The following is a 22,286-nucleotide window of genomic DNA, read 5'->3' as shown; positions in this document are numbered from 1 at the left end:
AAATATACATTTGTCTCAGACGCCAGACTTATAACCATGCCAAGTGCTTTGCCTATTCCAGGGGTACCCACGAGCTATGTATGCATTTATTTTCAAAACTTCTGTCGACAGCCCTTGAGTGGGTTTGTTTCTCACATGTGATGACAAGTGAAACTACTTCTAGTCACACGGACTTATCTTTCACGGTATAATCACCGGTATACCTGTAAGGCTTGTACGAAAGAACCATTGACATTCCCGTACGTCTATTTCCCCAATCTCACGGCGAGCACATTTGTTCTGTAAGAGCGCTCGGCAGGAGCATAAGATCCCGCAATCTTCAGTGCACTGAGGCAGGCAGTTACCGGTGTTGTTCAAGTCACCTGTGAGGGTGCCCGCGAAGATGTCCGACAGTTACCGGCGCGACCACACTTCGGTATAATATAGGACAAAAAGGCGATTGCGTGGGTATATAACTACGAAGAGATATCAGCGTTGGCCTTCTCTTAGCGGTGCTATCAGTGCGCAGGCAACGACGTCCTTCTGACAAAAACAACCTGTCGCCATTCCCGTTCCCCTAGCACTGCCCACCCATGGCTTAGCTGTTATGTGACCGTTACAGCCCGTCATTCCACGACTTTTCTCACAGCCAGGCGCTTTGCTGCGGTGACCATGAGGATCATTTGCTTGCTCGTTTCCTGCGTGGGCCTACTGCTCGCATCTGGAATCCATGTGGACGACGGGTAAGTTATAGTGAACCAGGAAGGGCATACTCAGACAACTGATGTCGCAGCCTTTCTGGTGTTAAACGTTGCAGCTTTTTGTTTCTGTGGCACAACAGAGAAGAAAAGGTTGGTGTGCAACTTTGGTCGCTTTGCTGAAAAGTTGAACCAGAGCAGCCGGTTGACAATCGCAGCGTCGCTTTGCACAACGATCATTACCGAGCACTTTCTTTCAGTAGGCCAGCCTTAATTCACATTTAACTGTGAGGTTTAACGTCCCTGTACTGCACGGTGGCTTGCAAGGGACACCGTAGTGGAGGACTCTCGGTCAATTCTGACTACCTGGGGTTCTTTGCCGCGCACCAAAACTCAACTTTATTTTAATTTCTTTTTCTTTCATATGTATGTTATTTATTATTTCATAGTGAGCTTCCAAGTTCTTGACAAATCCCCCCGAGTGTGCATGCGACACAGCCGAACAAGAATCTACATAATTATAATAATAAACATTATCTATAAAGACTTCATCTTATACTCAGCGTTTACACTCGAGCTATATTCAGCATTTCCACAGAATGTTTGTTACTTTTGAGTGGTTCTCTAGCTTACAACCGATGAGGGAATTAGATAATGTTTTTAGGCCTGTACGTACCGGCTGACTTGATTTACTGCATATTTTTGTGCTGCAGATAGCTCGTCGTTTCTTCTTTCTCCGTGACAGTACACATCAAATATTCGGGTCATTCATGAAATTAAGTTAGTTTAGTAAATGCTCCGTACAGCCTAGTGGTTTCATCACGCTTTTAGGAACGTCCGTCTCAGTGGGGGCTTGTACAAGAAGTTTGTTTCACTGTGCACTTTATTTTGGTTTGTTTTTCCACTGAATATCTTTAGATGGTATCGAGGAAACGGCTATGCAGTGATTTATTACACATGTTCTATCTACCTACCTTTTAGCGGTCTGCTTTCTCTGGTCCACCCGTCCACGAAGTATTTCGACGGGTTCGCAAAATGCCGCATGCACGCAATTGTTTTTTCTAGGAGTCGCACACGGAAACGTTACATGAAATCGCATATTCTTTCATATTTGATTGTGCCCGACGAAGGGCGTGCCCTTTAATGTGTTTTTTCCGATTGGTCTACAAATTTCACGGAAGACACGCGGATCGCACCGCAATGCTGAGCTCATGTTTATTTTTTTTCTTCTCAGAAATACAGTTTGGTGGAATGATAGTTCGCTTAAAAAGAATATGTATTACCCAATAAAGTTGAAACAAAATTGGCACCCTCTATTGATTAGCTGTCTGTCGTTGTCTCCCATTATAAAAAAAAAAGGCCTGGTTTTTTATTTGTTGCTTTCCGCGATATTACGATGCTTCAAAAGCCATTGAAATGTGATGCGTTGCGTTTTGCCTGTGTGATGATTACATACAACTTTAACTCTCTGCAATGAATACCGTGTATGAAAAAAAAAAGTGTCTTGCAGCTATAGCTGCAGAGCTCTAAGCGTCGCGTTGACGCACACTGTTGCGAGCTTCTGTAGTGGAAACTAAAATGAAGCGTATAAATAAACAGTATATGTTGTAGTATTTCATGTCACCTTCTGAAATAAATCTGAACCGAAACGTGGTGTAGCATGACTCCGTGGAACCTCTTTAACATTATTATGCTCATTTCTTTGAACCGTTTCCAAAATTAATTCGCACGCTGTTACGTAAAATATTTATCCCGGATGCAAAATCGGATATATGCAGAACTGCGCATATTCTGGGCGTCGGCTTTCCTGAGCATCAAAGTTAACTGCTGTGTCGTCGCAGACAACGAAAAGCAAGTGCCTTTCGAGTAACGCGAGTTGACGAGAAAATCTACAATGCATCCTCAACGTGCCAATCTATACCACAGGATCTACACTTTCATCTCCGAGTTGGAGCAAAGAAAAGCTGCTTTTACGACAAGAAACACGAAGTGCTGGAAGGTTGAATTTCGCCTCGAAGTTGTACAAATTATTGAATAACACCTTGTACGCTGCCAAAAGTGCAGTGAGGCGAAGTCAGAACCGGCCGAACTGCGCGCAAGAGCAGCAGAAAAAAAAAGAAAGCGTTGGAATCGTGCCCGCAACGGTATCTGAACTGCAGATTGTCATTCAAAGCGAGTTGCCTCAACTAGACGGAAACCTAATGCTAACAGCCTACAGCCCTGTGAGAGGCGACTCCTTTATGAGCAGTGACGGATTCTGCTAGGTGCTGTCTTTTCCGGCTTTGTAGTTGGCAGAGTCTGCAGCTGTCTCTTGTCCAACGATAGTTTTCTGGCGCAGTCTATAACCGTGCTCTGCAAGCCGACTTCACGAAGATTACTGCTCGCGCAGTTAACCTGCTTTTGCTAGAATGTCACCTAATGTTACCGCTATTCCTTCTTCCTAAATTGGGCCTATTTCAGTGGTCCCCTAGTACTCACACGCGCAACAACGACGTGAGAGCGACATCCACAGAAACGCACGGACTCCAGGAAAAGAAAATGAAAGGCGGCGCATGTGAGCTAAGCCGCGCCGATTCACCGGCCTTTGCGACCCAACTTGCATCTCGGTCGACGTTAAAGCTAGAACGAGGTGAACCCTTACTGAACGCAACAGTTCTTGCCACACCCGTGGCTGGATGCGTCGTGACCGACGCTTGGCATGACGGCGTGCCCCGAAAGACTGCCGACATGCAGCTGGCCGTGGAGCTCCTTTTTCTCGTTCACGTGATCCCTTTGTTCGGACTTCGAGTGCGTGGCTCCTTTCGGTAAGCACATTGCTTCACCTTAATGCCTTTTTTTATTCGTGTCGATCTCAATTTTCGTTTACCATTCATCGACAATAATAGTTATCTGAGATTTAGTACCGGAGGCACAAAAACCAGAGCACCAAAAGGCACCGAGGGATGCTATAGAGACAAAACGAGTTTGCCGAAATTTTCGCAGGCGTGCATCGTTGGTGCAATCGGTTTGAATTTGTGGACAACCAACTCCCGTAAACTTGCGTGGGCATCGGCAGCGTCACACGCAAGCTAAAACTGAAAGAAATATAATCGACTGTTAATGCCTGTGGTGGTTCAGCAGCCGTGACACTCTGCTGTTGAGCGTGAAGTCACCCGTTCGACTCCTGGCCGCAGTGCCCGCATCACTGGGCGAGAAATTCAGGGATGCCACTTTATGGAGATTTCAGTCACACCATTGGTCAAAGTTTACTACGGCATCCTTCAATACTCCCGGTAACTTTTGATCGTAAACTCACTCACTCACTCACTCACTCACTCACTCACTCACTCACTCACTCACTCACTCACTCACTCACTCACTCACTCACTCACTCACTCACTCACTCACTCACTCACTCACTCACTCACTCACTCACTCACTCACTCACTCACTCACTAAATAAATAAATAAATAAATAAATAAATAAATAAATAAATAAATAAATAAATAAAAATCAAGGAGGTCGTTCGTTTTTCTAAGCACACCTGCTGCAAATGTGCATCCCTTGCTATGAATGATGGTGAGTGTGCTATAGGAAACAGCGCCTATAGTATTTTCCAAAATTATCTCATGATGCCTAGTTGTACCCTATCCCGTGTGTGGGCATTAAGACGAGAGAAGCCAGCATGTTTCAAGCGGCACAGGTACAGACAATCGACTTGAGATGTAAACTTGGGGCAAGTGCTTGCCCATTGTTTACCCATATTGCCCTGTTTTTTGTGGCGCCTGATAGTTCACACGTGCGTTAGCTGCTTTTCCTTTTCTTTGCGTTTCGGCTAATATTGTTGCTGCCCTGGTTTCCACTCGTGTAGAACATGACAAGGACGTTGCGGTGATAAGTCCAAATTAGGTTAGAACCCTCACCAGCATCAAGCGTCGACTCGGCGCTCCACCGCTTCCTACTGAAACAAAAGAAATGAAATGTGCGGCGAATGCACGTGGCAATATACATTGGCGCGCGACAATATACATATACATAACGTTAACACCGACTAGCCAACAAGACGCTCTTCTATAGGGCTATAGATACACATGCGCTGTTGAACCTCATCTTATCGTCCCCCTCCATTTGCGAGCAGTTTTACTTCAGCTGAGCGTGAGTTACCGACATAGGTGGAAACAAAATTGCCCTTTTCGTTTGGTCAAAAACACAACTTAAGGGATAGGCATTGAGATACCTTGGCCTCTACGTTTTTTCTCGCGGTTGTTAGGCGCGATCACCAGCGGCCCTTCACTGACGGTGTGCGTCAACGAGGGGCTGATGTTTGATCCCTGTGGTAAAAACTTCTATCGTTATTGTTTTTAGAGCGTAAGTTGGTCATGGCGTGAATTTTTTAGTACACAGGATAAACGCTCTGAGACGTATACGATAATGGCCGAATAACTGAAACAGAGCAGAAACGCGATACGAACTTTCTCGAATTACGTGGCAGCTGATGGCTTGGAAGCGTTGTCGGAGACAGCGGATAACTTATACAACTAGTATGCTACATTTCTTACAGCCTGCTCATATCAAAGCCAAATACAAAAGTAACTGGAACGCCTATGTATTTTGTCGCGCACGTTGTGAAGGAATATCTCGAAATTGGTGTCATCCTTAAAATTATCTCCAAGCGGATACGCCTGGTGAACTCACTGGCTGCAATTCGTATTTTGCATATATGTGCCGTAAAGTACGTAATAAAAATTCATTTACTTAATTTTGTTAATTATTCGAATATGCATTTTGATTTCGCGTGCGAGTGATGTCCGCCCCTGAGTAATCCAGCCCAATGACTATAAATTTAGCATCTATGACAGGCGATTTTTAAAATTTTCACATGGTACCTATTGTGGACACATTCTGGCCGGCTCTTTAAGCCATCAGAATTTCCTGTTGAGTCATGTTGCTTTGTCACGAAGTACGAAATGATCGCAAAATTTTTGAAATATTCAAAGCGCTTGTTGATATTAGGCGGATTAAAAATCATTTGAACATAAAGTGAAATAAAATATTGCAGAGATACACGCTCTAAAAATTAAATTCTGGGGCTTTACAAGCCAGTACCACAATCTGATATTGAGGCACGCCCGTAGTACCTGCCACGAACTGTTTAAAATGAAGGTTTTCGGCTGGTTATGTGAACATTTTGGAAATTGTACGTCGCTTATTGAGTGATTTTTCGAACTCTAATTCGTTTACTGGAGGCAAATCATCTGGGTTCAGATGCACGAATCGTTTCGTTCGTAAGTGCTGTTTACCCATTGGCCGGCTGCCTCTGCTAATAATACGTATGTCCAACATTGCGACTGGCTGACATTTGCTATTTCGTACAGTTCTAGCGTAAGTACATTTGTGAATAAGGACCCTGCCAGTCTTGCTGTCCATTCACATGCGCTGGACTGAAGCTACTTTTCAATCCAAGTGACATTCAAGGCTGTAGTGCAGGCGAGCTGCTCTAGCTAAAGGAAAAGGGACGTTTTGAATGCCACTCCCCTGTCTACTTTGAAACACCCTTTCATTCAGAAAGCTACACACTCTCCTGCTTTTCTCTGTGTGTCTGCTGTAACCAAAACTGTTTTGTATAGCAACACTTTCTTTGTCGCGGTATGACACGGATGCTCAGCAAAAGACGATTGGACGGACGAGCAAAAACCGTGTCGAAGCGCAACTAAAATATTGTCAGAGAAAAACGCATAAAGTTCGTAGAGTAATCAAGTCAGTCTGGAAGCTTAAAAAGTATGCAGTTCACATCTATTTAACAGCTGTCGCGGAAGAGCCGTAGGAACTGCATAATGGCGACTAATGGCAGACTGCGAATGCAGGCAAAAAAAAAAAACCAGAATAACTGACAAAATGCATCGACACCTGACAAAAACTAGACAGGGTACCGATAAATTCAATCGATGCTGGGGCCATTGAAACCAATTTTAACACCTTAAAAGTGCGCGTGCACGTTAGAACACTGATATAACCGATCATGACTTGGTTTCACACGTAAGAAGCAGTAACCCCTTTTGTTTGCTCACCTATATTCGTAAAGTCTGTTCAGCTTCGTTTAAGTGCACTGAGAAGCGAAAAAAACAACAACCGTAAATACAGTAGATTAAAGAACTGCGATGTGTTAGATAATATAATGCTCTGAGAGTGCGCTCTCATTTGCCTCTGCGCAAGGGAGCAAACACAATTGCGCTAATCAGAAAGCACTTCTCGCAAGCTCGCCATTTGGCATTCCTGTAGCATGTCAAGGTCGTGTCACAGGTGTAATTTCGACTTGAAGACTGAAATACGCTGGCGCAAGTGTTTTTGGAATACTGTCTTTGCGTAGATGTTGCGATAAAACAGGTGTATATGTTTTTTTTTTGCGCTGCTTAGCCTTCGAATGCCTTTTATTGAGGGCATCGTAGGCGACCTTCCATCATGCAGCTGGGGATCGTAGGTCAGTGCACTCGAAGTACAACTGAGCGGGGTGTCTCTGCTGAGGAAAATATGGAGCTCATACAGCGTTTCATGGTCAAGCAAAGCTAAATTAAGTGAAGGTTGCTTGCTGTAGAGCAGGATACGAGAGCCTACCGTTGCAAGTGGCTCAAGGATTCGCCGGGTTATTCTCCCTGAAACCTGCTCCTTCAATACTGCCGCATTTATTGTACTGCTAGAGTAGTAGCGGATGAGCTCTGTAGGTTTCATTACCCTTTGCATTTCTACATATAGGACGTATGCGCGCAAGAGAAAGTGTTTTGATGTTTACTTTGCAGGTCGCCGAAAGAAAACGTTGCTGCGACACTAGCTGCGGCTGAAGATTGCAGCGTAGGTGAGATCTGCGAAGCCAGCATCTGTGGAACTACTACGAACAAATATCACTCTAAGTGACGTTCTGGAGCCTGCCAGAAACATTTCTCTGTGCACTTTATAAGGGTGTTTGTTAATGTCAATATATCGCAAGGGCCAGTTTTCGGGACGATGTTCCCCGTGTAGAGCTGTTGGTCGCGGTAGTCATGCACGAAAACAAACTAAAAAAAAAGAAACATTAGAGGGATGGCAAAAAACTAGGCACATGCAAACATCAGTAATGCGGGAACATAAGTACTTGCATAACATCGAGATTCGTTTGGTTTAACCGCGGGTATGAGAATTGTCAGTTGTACTTTTCCTGAAAGAAACGGGAGGCTATTTAATCTGCTTGAAATTAAGCAAACCTAGCTATGTCGTATGATTGCGGTGTCATGGGAAGAGAAGGGGTCGCAGAAGAGGCAACCTCACCGCTCACATTTTTGTTTCTGCACAAAATGTCTAACCCTGCAAGGAACAGTTGCTTTCTTGCACACTCCCCTGGGTTTAAGTTAATCAAATAATTGAAACTGCTATAATCGGTTTGTGTCAACCGAAAGTTCCTCTCTAACAATACGCTATCTATACCACGTGCATAGGTCCGTTGCAGGATAAACTGTAACGCAGTGTCTGGAAGTCCTCATACCCTTACTCAATACTCTCTTTCATGCCATGTTGATTTAGGCAATGTACATACAGCCTTTCCCACCTAATGAATATTTTCAATGTTCGACCACGATTTAGAAAACTGGTTATGGGTGCACGACATCCTTGTAATATTGAGAATGGGTGATAGTATATGTACCCATCCCAGCGACTAAGGTCAACATGTACGTTAGGTGATAGCAGCAACAATCTTTGCAACCAACAGCTGGGAAGTGTATTCTAAGCAAGTTATGTATGTCAGTTGTTGCGTTCAAAGCCTAACCATAATATCCACATGTATGGTGCTCATAGAAATGCAGCAAACGCATTATGGTTGCACTGAATATCAATTTTCCGAAACCGTTGTGAACGTTCAGTGACCGAGAGCCAAGCTTGCCCTTTAAAGTGAAGAAGAAAGGTGCATGGAAATGGCCTTATGAAATCAACTGCACCGCGCATTGGTGAACAAATCTGGATATGCCCCTCGACATTGCCATAAATATATATTGCACATCTGCATATTACTTGTCTTTCTTAGCGTCGTTCACATTTGACTGGATTGACAGTGTGAGACACAATATTTTTTTGCCGTGTTTTTTTTTATAGTTGTCATAAGCAGCAGTTCCGATGCAGGTACAGCCAAGGTGTCCCTGGGTCGACTCATAAGGCGCATTTTAGTTCGCAAGCTTTATGTGCACAACTATATACATGCCACAAAATGCGCTAGGAGAGCCATAACTTTTTCAGCACAGTGCATCAAATTACGCAAATGCCGAAAATTACGAAGCTCGGTTGCATAGATCTTACGGAACATAAGCCATACGTTTCTGCTTTTTAACGTCGTTGGGACCACCGAATTGATATTTTGCAAGGATATAGATATTTTATATCAGTGCTAGATGATTAAATAAATTAGGAAGGAATAAACTGAGTTGAAGAGGCAACTTTGAAAAGCGTGAAATACAATTAGCTAATGTTGAATGAGTGTATCGCATTTCTTTACGTTCCTTGCGATAAATATCTCGCACGCCACACTTGTCTGGCGCAAGTTTAGATGAGTTTTCCTGACAAAATTTATTTAATGCGAGGCAATTAAATGGCGTCGTATTACGAATAATGTCTATGGGCATATAAGATACACAATGTAAATGCTTATTAGCTTAATATATTTATGCACGAATTACATGAGTAAAAAAAATTCAGCAAACCTATTCCTCGGTAGAACTAAAATTCGCCACCCTGCTCTTATCAAAGAACTCAGAAATGCTTCTCAACCACTTTGAGAATATTCATCTCAGCTTTACTGCAGGGGAGACGCTGTACCTGACGCCACTCATTGAGGCAGGGAGGCTGGATGAGGCCAAGTTCCTTAGCCAGGTTGGTCGCATCGGAGCAGATAATGAAGTTCCCAGCTTTGCCGGATACATCACTGTCAATCCACAGTTCAACAGTAACCTGTTCTTCTGGTTTGTACCAGCGATGGTGAGTAAATAGTACTCTGACACACTTGCGCAGTATAGGTTCTGGAAGAAGCAAACTCTCAGCTAGAGGTGGCACCAAAGTGATGTCGGCATCTGCGGCACTTGCGCCTGCACCTTTCGCCTATGCAGACTAACCCTGAGCACGCTCCGGTGCTGCTGTGGCTACAAGGTGGACCCGGATCGTCTTCAATGATGGGACTCTTCGTCGAGCACGGACCGTACCACTTGTCGGAAGACGGCGAGGAGGTCAAGTTCCGCAAGCAGACGTGGGCTCGTCGCTACTCCATGTTGTACGTGGACCAGCCAGTCGGGACGGGTTACAGCTTCACCGACTGCCAAAGCGGCTACGCTCGCGACATGACCGACGTGGGCCGCGACATGCTCGAGTTTCTCCAGCAGTTCTTCACGCTGTTCGGAGAGCTTGCTCAGAACGAGTTCTACGTCACCGGAGAGTCATACGCCGGCAAGTTGAGAGTTGAGACATTGAGAGTTCTTTACGTGCAATGTGCTGCTATCCCATAATGATGGGACGATGCAAGAGCAGATAAGCAATGAATATTAAGATAAAGAAACTAACGGGGAAAATGGTTACAGTTTGCTCCCAAATTGATCACATGATATTTGTCTTTGTAAACCGTCTCAGTCTTTGCATAATTGAACAGTAAAAGAATGAAGAAAAAGATTAACAGACTTAAAACACTCACGATTGGGCATGAACGGATACACAAGCACGAGTAGTATTCGCAAAGCATATGACAAAGGATAGAGAGAGAAAGGAGGCAAAGGAAAGACAGGGAGGTTAACCAGGGAATATCTCTGGTTGGCTACCCTGTATCGTGGGAGAGGCAAATGGATGCGATAGATGAGAGAAAAAGAGTCCGAACAAAAAAAAAAAGAACCACGCACAATGCAAAACTGCTTCTTTGGGCGCGGTCACACTGTCTGCGAATGCGTTACGTAGTGTTACACAGTGTCAACGTCCCACTATTGCATACTACGTCATACAGCGCACAGTCAGAACTTGTCACAGCTTGTAAAAACTTGCCACGACTTGTCACGGAGTCCGGTGTCTTTTAAACAACGCAGCAATGTCTTTATAGCGGCTTGCGCTGATGCTCGTGTAGGCTAGTTTCCAAGAATGTTGTTTTCCGTGAGTCGGCGCTTGTATAGTTTGTGTCTAGAGTGGCTGAGAGGGCTGCTCTTTGCAAGTTGAGACGAGGGCACTCCCAAAGAAGGTGCGCGATCGTTTCGCTGCACCCGCAAAAGTCATAAAGTAGGCTAATGGCTATTCCGATCGAAAAGAGTGCGCATTTGAGAATGTTGCTCCAAGCCATTGAAGGACTGCATTCTCGTCGTGGAAGATCGGACGGAATATGGAGCTGTAAATTAGGGTCTAGGGTGTGAAGGCGTGCACTTGTGAATTCGGATGAATTCCATTGAGCTAATGCTAGGTCACACGCAAATGCGGAAAGTTTCTTCGCTGCGTCGGCTCTAGAAAGAGGTATGGCAACGCAGTTGGCTCCGTCATGGGCAGACCGGGCAGCTGCGTCAGCTCAATCACTGCCGTGTACGCCACAGTGACTAGGTAACCACTAATATATTGTATCGTGTCCTTCTTCAACTAGTCGACGGTGGACTTCTCTTATCTCTGCGACGAGCTACCCATGTGATCCATGGCGCAGTGCTGAGAGTACATTCTGTAGGGTTGCTTTGGAATCACAGAAGATTGACCATGCATGGGTGGTTCCTCCTGCTTGAAATGAACAGCCGCACGCAAGGCTACCAGGTCAGCAGCTGTCGTTGATGATACATGGGACGTTTTTACCTGTATTTTGACGGATCTTGCTGGTATCACCACAGCGGCAGCTGAACATGTAGGTCTGGCTGAGCCATTGATGTAAACATGTAAGCGGTCACTGTGCACCTCATGTAAAGTTCTAACGTGGCCTGCTTCAGGGCAAACGAAGGCACGTTAGCTTTCTTCGTGATTCCTGGGATGGTGAGGTGTATTTCTGGTTTGGGCAGGCGCCATAAACGTGAGGATGGTCTTGCTGCTGGCATGTAGTTGGATGGTAACTAAGTACGCACAATTGGCAGCAATTATGTGACTGAAAGTTTTGTGTGGCATCTCTGCAGGTAAAGAAGCAAGAACGTGTGAAGACAGACGGGCAACGTGCCGAATATGCGCCCTGAAAGCGTCGGTGGCTAAGTATACGTCGATATTGGGTGATCTCGAGCTATGACAATCGCTGCCGCTGTAGACGTACACTTCGGAAGACCGAGAGGCGCCCTTAAGGCTCGAGCTTGTAGTCCCTGGAGTACATGCAGGTTTGTTTTGCAGGTGTTGTTATTACAGGGAGGCTGTATCTTGCGAAACCGAGGAACAAGACATTATAAAGCTGCAGCACTGACCCCACCAATGTGCACCTTCCCGCTAAAAATTTTGAGGAAGCGTGTTATTACCGTTAACCTCCTCTTTAGATATGAAAGGTGCGGACTCTATGATAGGTCTAGGTCATTATTTACCCCTAAAACGCGATGCTTCCGTGCATTTGCAATTGCTTGCCTAGTGATACTGGCAGAGTAAGGCCTCACTGCCTTCCAAGTCAATACAACAAGGCAGCGTATCCCCGAAGACAGCTCTAAATTCGGTTTGCGCAAGTACAACGATGTTAACGTAGCTGAATTTTGTAGTCTTGCTCATACCTGCGGTTGTGTTACAGCAGACGCCCAGGTACATGTCATCAGCATATATTGATACTTGAACTGCGATGGGCAAGCATCGAACAAGGCCCACGAGCACTAGGTTGAATAGTGTCGTGCTCCCCCCCCCCCCCCCCCCCCCAACACCCCGCCTTGCGTTACTTTACGGAATGTTTGGTGGCGAGTCGTAGTGCCATCCTCGGTAATCACGAAGATATGTCTGTCGGTCAAATAACTGCATAGCCACTTAAAGTTTATTCGCTGGATTCACTGATTCACTGATTCTGGCTTCAGTCAGAGCCACTGTAATGGCAGAAATACTATATTGTCGTAGGCGCCTTTTATGTGAAGGGACAATGCTGCAGTGAGTCGTTTTAGATGTTTTTGATGTTGAACAAACGTGACCAAATTCATTATCTATGAATGAGCGCCCACGCCGGTAGCGAGCCATTGCATCTGGTTAAAGTTGTAATTTTCCAGGTACTACTCCAGGCGCGTCAAAACCATTCTTTGCATTATTTTTCCCATGCAACTGACCATAGCGATGGGGCGGCACGATGACAAATCTAACAGTGATTTACGGGGTTTGAGAAGCTGAACCAAGCGGCTGCATTTACGTTCACGTGGAACCAAACCGTTGCGCCAAGACTTGCTGTAATGCTTTAGCAGCATGAGTCGTGCTTTCTTCCCAAGATTACGCCGCACCATAGGTAACGTCGCCTAGACCAGGTGACGAAGAACGCCTGCAAGTCGCCATTGCCCCTTCAAGCTCCTCCACCAAAAACATTAGATCTGCACGGGAGCCCCGAGACATCGGAGTGACACATGGTGTAGAGAGAGAGAGAGAGAGAGAGAGATAAAGGCAAAGGAGACAGGGAGGTTAAAGCGAGATTATCTCCGGTTGGCTACCCTGTACTGGGGGAGGGGCAAGGGGATGCACACGGTGAGAGAGAGAAGGATAAAAAAAATAAAAGAAGAACCTAAACACACACACGCACGTACACACGAACTGTTTCTGTGGGCACTGCCACGCAGCCCGCAAAGGCGTTCCTAGTTTTACGCAGTGTCACCATACAGTCCTAAGTCCCACAGTGTACAGTCACAATTTGTCAGAAAGTCCCGTGTTTTTCAAATATCGCAGCAGCGCCTTCATAGCAGATCGCGCTGATGTTCGCGTAGGCCAGTGTCCAAGGATCTTGTTTTCTGACATTGGGCGCTTGTCCTGTTTGTCTAGGGTGGCTGAGAGGACCGCTCTTTGTGGGTTAAGACGAGAGCACTGACAAAGAAGATGCTCGATTGTTTCATTGAACCCGCAGAAGTCACAAAGTGGGCTGCTGGCCATTCCGATAAGGAAAGACTAGGCATTTGAAAATGCTACTCCAGGCCATAGACGGACTAGAAGGGTGCAGTCATGTCGTGGAAGTTCGGGTGGAATACGGAGCTGTAAATTAGGGTCCAGGGTATGAAGGCGTGCACTTGTGAAATCGGATGAATTCCATTGGGACAATGTCAGGTCACGCGCAAGTGCGGAAAGTTATTTCGCTGCGTCGGTTCTCGAAAGAGGAATGACAACGCAGTTGACGCCGTCATGGGCAGGTCGGGCAGCTGCGTCTGCTCGATCATTGCCATGTATGTCACAGTGACTAGGCAACCGCTGATATATTATATCGTGTCCTTCGTCAACTAGTTGATGGTGGACTACTCTGATCTCTGCGACGAGCTGCTCATGTGATCCATGGCGCACTGCTGAGAGTACACTCTGTAGGGCTGCCTTGGAATCACAGACGACTGACCATGCGTGGGGTGGTTCCTCCTGAATGAAATGAAGAGCCGCACGCAGGGCTACCAGTTCAGCAGCTGTCGTTGATGATACATGTGACGTTTTTAGCTGTATTTTGACGGATCGTCTTGGTACCACCGCAGCGGCAACTGCACTTGCAGATATGACTGAGCCATCGATGTAAACGTGTACGTGGCCACTGCGCACCTCGTGTAAAAGCTCTAATGTGGCCTGCTTAAGGGCAGGCGAAGGCATGTTGGCTTTCTTCGTGATTCCTGGGATGGTGAGGCGTATTTCAGGTCTGAGCCGGCACCATAAAGGTGAGGATGGTCTCGCTGCAGGCATGTGGTTCGATGGCAATGAGGTACGATTGGCATCAATTATACGGCTGAAAGTTGTGCGTGGCCTTTTTGCGGGTATAGCGGCAAGATGGTGAGAAGGTAATTGGGCAACGTGCCGAACATGCGCCCTGAGAGCGTTGGTTGCCAAGTACGTTGATATTGGGTGATCTCGAACTATGACAATCGTTGCCGCTGTAGACACACACCTCGGAAGACGTCCTTAGGGCTTGAGCTTGTAGTCCCTGGAGTACACGCAGGTTTGTTTTGCGGGTGTTACCAAGCACAGGGAGGCTGTATCTTGCGAAACCGAGGAACAAGGCGTTATAAAGCTGCAGCATTGACCGCACCGAAGTGCCCCATGACTTTCCGCCGAGAAATTTGAGGAGATGTATTATTGTCAATAATTTCTTCTTCAGGTATGAAACATGCGGGCTACATGATAGGTCGCGTTCAATAATCACCCCTAAAAAGCGGTGTTTCCGTGCATTTGCAACTGCCTGCCCATTGACATTTACAGTGTAACGCTTCATTGCCTTCCGAGTGAATATAACAAGGCAGAATTTCTCTGAAGACAACTCTAAGTACTGTTTTCGCAAGTACAGTGATGTTAACGTAGCTGCCTTTTGTAGCCGTGCTCGTACCTGCAGTCGTGTTACAGCAGACGCCCAAATGCAGATGTCATCGGCATATATCGATACATGAACTGTGTTGGGCAAGTATCTGACTAGGCCAACGAGCACTAGGTTGAATAGCGTCGGGCTCCCCCCCCCCGCCCCCCCCCCAACACTCCGCCTTGCGGTACTCCACGGAACGTTTGGTGTTGAGTCGTGGCGCCATCCTCGGTCATCACGAAGAAATGCCTGTCGGTCAAACAACTGCACAATCACTCATTAGTGCGATTCCGGCTTCAATCAGAGCATCTATAATGGCAAAATGTGCTATATTATCATAGGCGCCTTTTATGTCTAGGAACAATGCCGCAGTGAGTCGTTTCAGACGTTTTTGATGCTGAACAAACGTAACCAAATTGATGACATTATCTATAGATGAGCGCCCACGCCGGAAGCCAGCCATAGCATCTGGGTACACGTTGTAATTTTCCAGGTACCATTCTAGGCGCGTCAAAATCATTCTTTCCATTATTTTTCCTATGCAACTGGCCAGAGTGATGGGGCGGTACGATGACAAGTTTAACGGGGACTTACCAGGTTTGAGAAGTGGAACCAAGCGGCTGCATTTCCATTCACGTGGAACCAAACCGTTGCGCCAATACTCGTTGTAATGGTTTAGCAGCATGAGTCGTGCTTTCTGCCCAAGATTGGCGAGCGCCGCATAGGTAACGCCGTCCGGCCCAGGTGACGAAGAGCGCCTGCAAGTCGCCAGTGCCGCTTCAAGCTCCTCCACCGAAAACATTACATCCATGCGGGAATCCCGTGGCACAGGAGTGACACATGGTGTAAGTACGCGTTGGAGCTGCAAGCTGACAAGTCGTGAGCAAAATTCTTCACCAATGTCAATTTCGCTGCGACCTTGGTGTAAAGCGAGGGATTCGAAAGGAACACGCTGTTGCGGTGATACGCGAAGTCCACGCATGGTTCTCCATATTTGAGATAATCGCTGACGTGTATCCAACCACTCAGAGAAACGTTGCCATCTTTGAGATTATAGTGCATCAATGCGGCGTTGAATCTTCTTTTGCACCCGCCTTGCCTCTCGGAGATCATGGATGGATTTAGTTCTACATCTTCTTTCAGCCCGCCGGCGAATGGCTCGTAGTCGCTGCAGTTCGGCTTCAAATTCTTCATATTTCGGGAAAGGCTGAAAAGTACGCGTAGCCTCTTGCATGGCTTCTTGAATTTCGTGTTCCAGACTTGAATGGTTCCCTTGCTGACACACTCCCTCCATGTGCGACCGAAACGGCGACCAGTCAATTCACCGGAGGGTCACGGAGGAGCACTTAGATAGTCTCTTGATCATCAGGTACGTCGGAATATGGTCGCTTCCATGATTCGATCTCTGGAAACCATTGCACGTTTCTTTCAAGACGGCGAGAAAAAAGGGTCAAGTCTAGGCAGCTGCTATACGTAAGCCCGCGTAAATATGTATGACTACCATCATTGAGGCAGTAAAGGTCATGCTGTGTGGCAAAGGATGCTACTCTCCTTCCCCTGGAGTCCATCTTCAAGCTCCCCCAAAGCGGATGGTGAGCATTAAAATCTCCTGTGAGGATCGCAGGGTCTTGTGTCACTGATAGCACGCCGTGCAGTCGTTTAGAGTAGAAGCCACTTGGAGGAGCAATGTAAACACCGACGAGTGTGAACGTAAGCTTATTCGTCTTCACAATTAAACAAACGTACTGGTTGGCGTCGTGAGGCGGGACTGGGTGCAACACGTAAGTCAGATCACATTTAATGTATACAATTACCTTGCTCAGATTACCACAGGTAGAGGACATGAATGCCTCATAGCCAGAAATGCTTGTAACATTCTGCACGTTCGGTTCGCAAATTGCAAGGATGGGAAAACGGTTTTCGAAGACAAAATGTCTAAAATCTGAAATTCTCGATTTGAGACCACGGGCATTCCACTGCAGTAGAGATGCTTTCTTGACTTCCTTGTGCGCGTTGGGGTTGCAAGCCGGCAAGTCTTGAGCAAATTTCCCCAGCACTCTCAAGCTCTCGTCGATTTTGGTGCAAAGCTAGAGATTTGAAAGCAGCACGCTGTTGCGGTGATGCGCGAAGCCTACACACGACTCTCCATATCTGCATAAGCGCTGACGTGGATCCAACGACTCACAGAATCGTTTCCATCTCTGAGATTGTAGTGAATTAATGTGGCGCTGAATCATTTTTTTGCATACGCCTTGCCTCTCTCATGTCGTGGATGGATTTAGTTGGGCTCTATCTCCCTTCAGCCTGCCGGCGAATCGTTCGTAGTAGCTGCAGCTCAGCTTTAAATTCTTCATATTTCAGAAAAGGCTAAAAACCACGCGTAGCCTCTTGCATGGCATTTTGAATTTCGTGTTCCAGACTAGAATGGCTCCCTTCCTGACATGCTTCCATCTGTGGCTGAAATACCGAACAGTCAAATCGTTGTAGAGTCGTAGAGGATCGAGTAGTTAAATATTTCCTTGATCCTCAGATATGTGGGAATATGCAAACTTCCATTTGATTACCATTGCACGTTTCTTTCAAAACACCGAGACAGCAGGGTCAAACCTAGACAGCTGCTGTATGTAAGCTCTCATAAATATATCGAACTACCATCCTTTAGGCAATAAAGATTGTGCTGGGTGGCAAAGGAGGCTAATCTGTATCCTCTGGAGTCCGTCTTAAGGCTCCTCCAAAGCGGAAAGTGAGCATTAAACTCTTCAGCAAGAATGGAAGGGTCAGGTGTCGCTGATAACACGGTGTGCAGTCGTTTCGAGTCAAAGCGATTTGAAGGAGCTATGTAGACTGCGACAAGAGTGAACTTAAGCTCCTTCGTTTTTACAATTAAACAAACGTATTGGTATTGGTTGTCGTCATGAGGCGGGGCTGGGTGCAATACGTATGGCAGTTCACATCTAATATTTACAATTACCTTGCTCAGATCCCCACAAGTTGAGGACATGAATGTCTCATAGCCAGCAATGCGGATGGTATCCTAAACATTCTGTTCACAATTTACCAGGATGGGAAAACGGTTTTTGAAGCCTAAGTGTCTAAAAGCTGAAATTATGGATTTGAGGCCTCGGGAATTCCACTGGAATAGAGATGCATTCTTGACTTCATTGTGAAAAGGCAGCGCGTAAGGCCATGGTGCAATGCAAAGGTTTCAAACACCGAAGTCAACATGTTCAGTACTTGAATTGCGCTACGAACAGCGGGAGTGTCCATATATTTTAGCAGTAGACGCGTGACATTCCTGAGATACTTTAGCTTCACAATGACTTGCAAATCTTGGACTCGTATGTGGTCAACTGTAGCGCCGTTGAACTTTAAGTGGCGAGTCATGTGCTGTGGATCTGGTGTATTTGATGGATGCCTTCGGCAGCTCTGGCTGCACCTCACTTGATTAAGCCTCAATAGCATGGCCGCTTTTTTAGCTGACATTCGTCGTCCTATTGGAGATAGATAGAAGAGGAGGCGGCGTTGCTTGACGAGACATCTCCATGGAACCGGAAGAGGATTTCGTAGATTTTCGTTTCTGGGGACGATGTCGCCTTATTGCAGAAGCACCTCTGCGTGATGATCATGCCTCTAGCCATGATGATCATGCCTCTAGCCATGATGTCTCTAGCCATCTTCCTCAATATTTTCTGCTCTTTCTTTAGGCATGGACAGTATTTTGAGGACGCAGCGTGCGAACCTTGACAATTTGGGCACTTGAGCTCCATTGCGCGAAAAGTGTCAGTGCCGTGTTGTTTGAAACATCGTGGGCATAACGTTGAATTTCGGCAGACAGCTCTTACGTGTCCGATTCTTTGATATCTTCTGCACTGAACTGGTTTGGGTACGAAAGGCCGCACCACATGCAGAAAGTCGCCGATGTTTACCTGCTATAGTAGGCAGTCACCTTTGAAGATGAGCCTTATACAGCTCGAATTGCCGAGGCGCTGAGCTCGCAGTAAGGCAGCGCCATCTATTGCAGGTTTGATTATAATTTGCCGGTCACTTTCGGTAATTGACGCGTCAGTATCATAAACAAAACCAGTGGTGGTTTTTTTGTCCTAGTGAACGTGGTAACAGACAATAATTGTGCCCAGGAGCTTTATTGCCATCAAAGCATCGATTGGGCTTCGGCTGCGGACATGAATAGCCAGGAGGTTCTTTCGGTTATTAATTCTGATATCCTTAATCTCTGCTGGGACAAGAACCTCCAGAAAAACGAAAATCGCCTGTCGAATAAGGCGGTTTAGGTTGTCCAAAGATGTGTCAGGGACAAAGAGGCCGATGGCCTCCGCTGTGGCATGACAGTTGGCTTACTCTACGAAGACCGTCCGCTGAAGTTTCTTCTCTTGGCCTTCTTGGTGTACCACTCTTTCGAAGCCTTCTTCATATGAGGCGTCGTCACTTGAGCAGGAGTACAACACAGTGTTCTCGCTGTCGACTTGACTTGGAAGGCAGTTTCTCTTCATCGGGCAGTTTTCTGCCGATATAGTCACGCCGCGTCGGCGTTCTGCCGACTCCACTTCCATTGCCGTAGCAATGGGAGAGGCGTCTCCCTGCAGTAAAACATGGTTATTTCCTTTGTCGTCCCCTGACAAGGGAAATAAGAGGGTAAGATTTATGGTTAACAACCCTATGAATAACTTTTAACCTTCACATCTCTTGCTTCCCCTTCTCTTTTTCTTTGGTGTATGTATGCGTGTGTGTGAAGAAAACTAGGTGAATTGCTGACGCATGTGCTTTCGTGTGCAGCGAAAACGCCTCCCTTTACTCCCATGCACGCTGCGTGCTGCTTTGTTGTGTACTCTCAAGAGACAAAAAAATGTGTGCCCTGTAGAGAAAGCACATGGGCAACCCGCTAATGAAGGGACATGATCGATGGCTATCTATGTATTTAGGATTTAACGTGTAATTGTTCGTCCTAAGTATACGTTTACAGCCTCTGAGACATCTTGGTGACATAACTATTTGATGTTAGGTAGGTTAAGTATGTCGACTTCCCGTGTTGCCATAGGTACGGCTGCTTTTGTACAAGTTGTGCTGTGCGAAGTGCGTTGCATCTTGCCTAGCCCGTCTTACATGCCTTACATGTCACGCGCAGGCAAGTACGTGCCGACCATTGGCGCTCTGCTGCACCAGAACGCCGACACAATGCGGGTCAGGATAAACTTTCGAGGCATCGCCATCGGCAACGGCTTCACGGACCCTATAAACATGCTGGGTTACGGTGAGCTTCTCTACGGCTTCGGACTCATCGACCGCATCTCCGCCGACTACATGACGCGCGTCACCAACCAGGCGGCCGACTGCATCCGCGCCGGCCTCATGCGAGACGCCGTGGTGCTGGTGGACAGACTGTTCTTCGGCCTGCTTAACGAACACTCATTCTACGAGAACGTCACCGGCATGCACTACTATTACAACTTGCTCTACGACACTGCGCCTAACGAAAACTTCGCGTACAAGGCGTTCGTGCAGAGACCGGAGCTCCGACGCGCCCTACACGTGGGACATCAAACGTTTCACACGTCGCGCCGCGTCGTGGCTGCTAACTTCGTGGACGACCTACTGCGTTCGGCCAGGCCGCAGTTCACCGTGGTCGTGGAGGGCGGCTACAAGGTTCTCGTGTACAGCGGTCAACTGGATATGGCCATGGCCACCACCCAGACGGAGAACTTCCTCTCTCAAGTGGCCTGGTCGCACGCCGCCCGCTGGAACCGCGAGCCGCGGACGGTGTGGCGCAGTGGCGACGGCCGCCATGTGTACGGCTACAAGAAGACCGTCGAGAACCTCAGCTTCGTGGTGGTGCGAAACGCTGGTCACCTCCTGCCTTTCGACCAGCCGAGGGTCTCGTACGAACTGATAACGGCGTTCATAGACAACAAGTGTCCTTTCGCAGCCTAGGCTTCTTCATGTATCGCGAATTCCATGATTAGTGCAACCAACAAACACCGACACCAAGGACAACATAGGGGAAATTACTTGTGCTTTATAAATGAAATAAAGAAATGTGAAATTAATGGAAATGAGAGCGGAGGAAGAAAACAACTTGCCGCAGGTGGGGAACGATCCCACAACCTTCGCATTTCTCGTGCGATGCTCTACCAATTGAGCTACCGCAGTGCCGTTGCCCCATCCACTTTCTCAGGTATTATGTTTCCTAGTAGGACCCTGGTAGTGTTAGCCAACGCCACCACTCACAGACGTTGGCGGCGGATGTGGGACATCCTTTCTGCCGCAAGCGTCACTAGAAGGTGATCTTTCTGGGTGAAGGCAACTGGTCAATAAACCCACACATATTACCTGAAGGCATCAATATTGCCGGATTCGAGACTCTCGTTATATAATAAACAAGAAAGGAGGTTAACCGAAGTGCCCAATTTTTATTAGTCATATCATAAGAAGCCAACAAACACTGACACCAAGGACAACATAGGGGAAATTACTTGTGCTTAATAAATGAAATAAAGAAACGATAAATTAATGGAAATGAAAGTGGATGAAAAAATAGCATGTGTGGGTTTATTGATCGATTGCCTTTAGCCAGAAAGACCACGTTCTCGTGATGCCTGTGGCAGAAAGAATGTTCCACATCCACCGCCAAGGTCTGCGAGTGGTGGCGCTGGCTAATACTCCCAGGGTTCTACTAGGAAACATAAATACCCAAGAAAGCGGCTGGGTAAACGGCGCCACGGTAGCTCAATTGATGGAGCATCGCATGCGATATGCGAAGGTTGTGGGATCGTTTCCCACCTGCGGCAAGTTGTTTTTACATCCACTTTCATTTCCATTCATTTATCGTTTCTTTATTTCATTTATTAAGCACAAGTAATTTCCCCTATGTTGTCCTTGGTGTCAGTGTTTGTTGGCTTCTTATGATATGACTAATAAAAATCGGGCCCCTCGGTTAACCCCATTTCTTCTCGTTTATAATTACTGCAGGTATGCCACTGGCTTCTGTAGTAGACGATTTCTCCAAAGTTCCCGCAACACCTGTTTTCGCCTGCTAAAGATGACGTGCATTGTTGCCGCTGCAAGTCACCACTCTAAACATTGGTCAATATTGTATGCGGGCTGTCGTTGGCAAGGCCGCTGTGAAACTTAATCTCGCGCTGCGAAGAGTTTCCGCTCAATATTGACGCGCACAGCGCTGCCGAGTATG

At 46.6% G+C, this 22,286-nt stretch overlaps 1 protein-coding gene across 2 annotated transcripts; it reads left to right on the top strand.

Annotated features, from left to right (window-relative positions):
• Positions 1 to 504: 504 nt before the first annotated feature.
• On the top strand, positions 505 to 21,701 carry LOC142582900 (venom serine carboxypeptidase-like). Of its 2 annotated transcripts, none has more exons than XM_075693011.1 (5): positions 505 to 722; positions 7,452 to 7,507; positions 9,479 to 9,651; positions 9,780 to 10,113; positions 20,226 to 21,701. In XM_075693011.1, the coding sequence occupies exons 1-5, from the start codon at positions 652 to 654 to the stop codon at positions 21,026 to 21,028; spliced, it is 1,437 nt and encodes a 478-aa protein (XP_075549126.1). In that variant the 5' UTR covers positions 505 to 651; the 3' UTR covers positions 21,029 to 21,701. The 2 variants fall into 2 exon arrangements, with proteins under 2 accessions (XP_075549126.1, XP_075549125.1); XM_075693010.1 differs by lacking the exon at positions 505 to 722 and adding an exon at positions 2,987 to 3,481.
• Positions 21,702 to 22,286: the final 585 nt, after the last annotated feature.

Source organism: Dermacentor variabilis, chromosome 5 (genome assembly GCF_050947875.1).
Source record: "Dermacentor variabilis isolate Ectoservices chromosome 5, ASM5094787v1, whole genome shotgun sequence".
Classification (NCBI taxonomy): Eukaryota; Metazoa; Arthropoda; class Arachnida; order Ixodida; family Ixodidae; genus Dermacentor; species Dermacentor variabilis.
Note: the sequence above shows the minus strand (reverse complement) of the source record. Positions and strands in the feature narration are given on the sequence as shown.

Bases quoted from the DNA above. Each gene is read 5' to 3' on its own strand.
- LOC142582900 (XM_075693010.1), top strand. From the start codon at position 3,096: ATGTTACCGCTATTCCTTCTTCCTAAATTGGGCCTATTTCAGTGGTCC. The intron at 3,482-7,451 runs GTAAGCACATTG...TTTACTTTGCAG, and splicing joins CGAGTGCGTGGCTCCTTTCG to GTCGCCGAAAGAAAACGTTG. The intron at 7,508-9,478 runs GTGAGATCTGCG...GCTTTACTGCAG, and splicing joins GGCTGAAGATTGCAGCGTAG to GGGAGACGCTGTACCTGACG.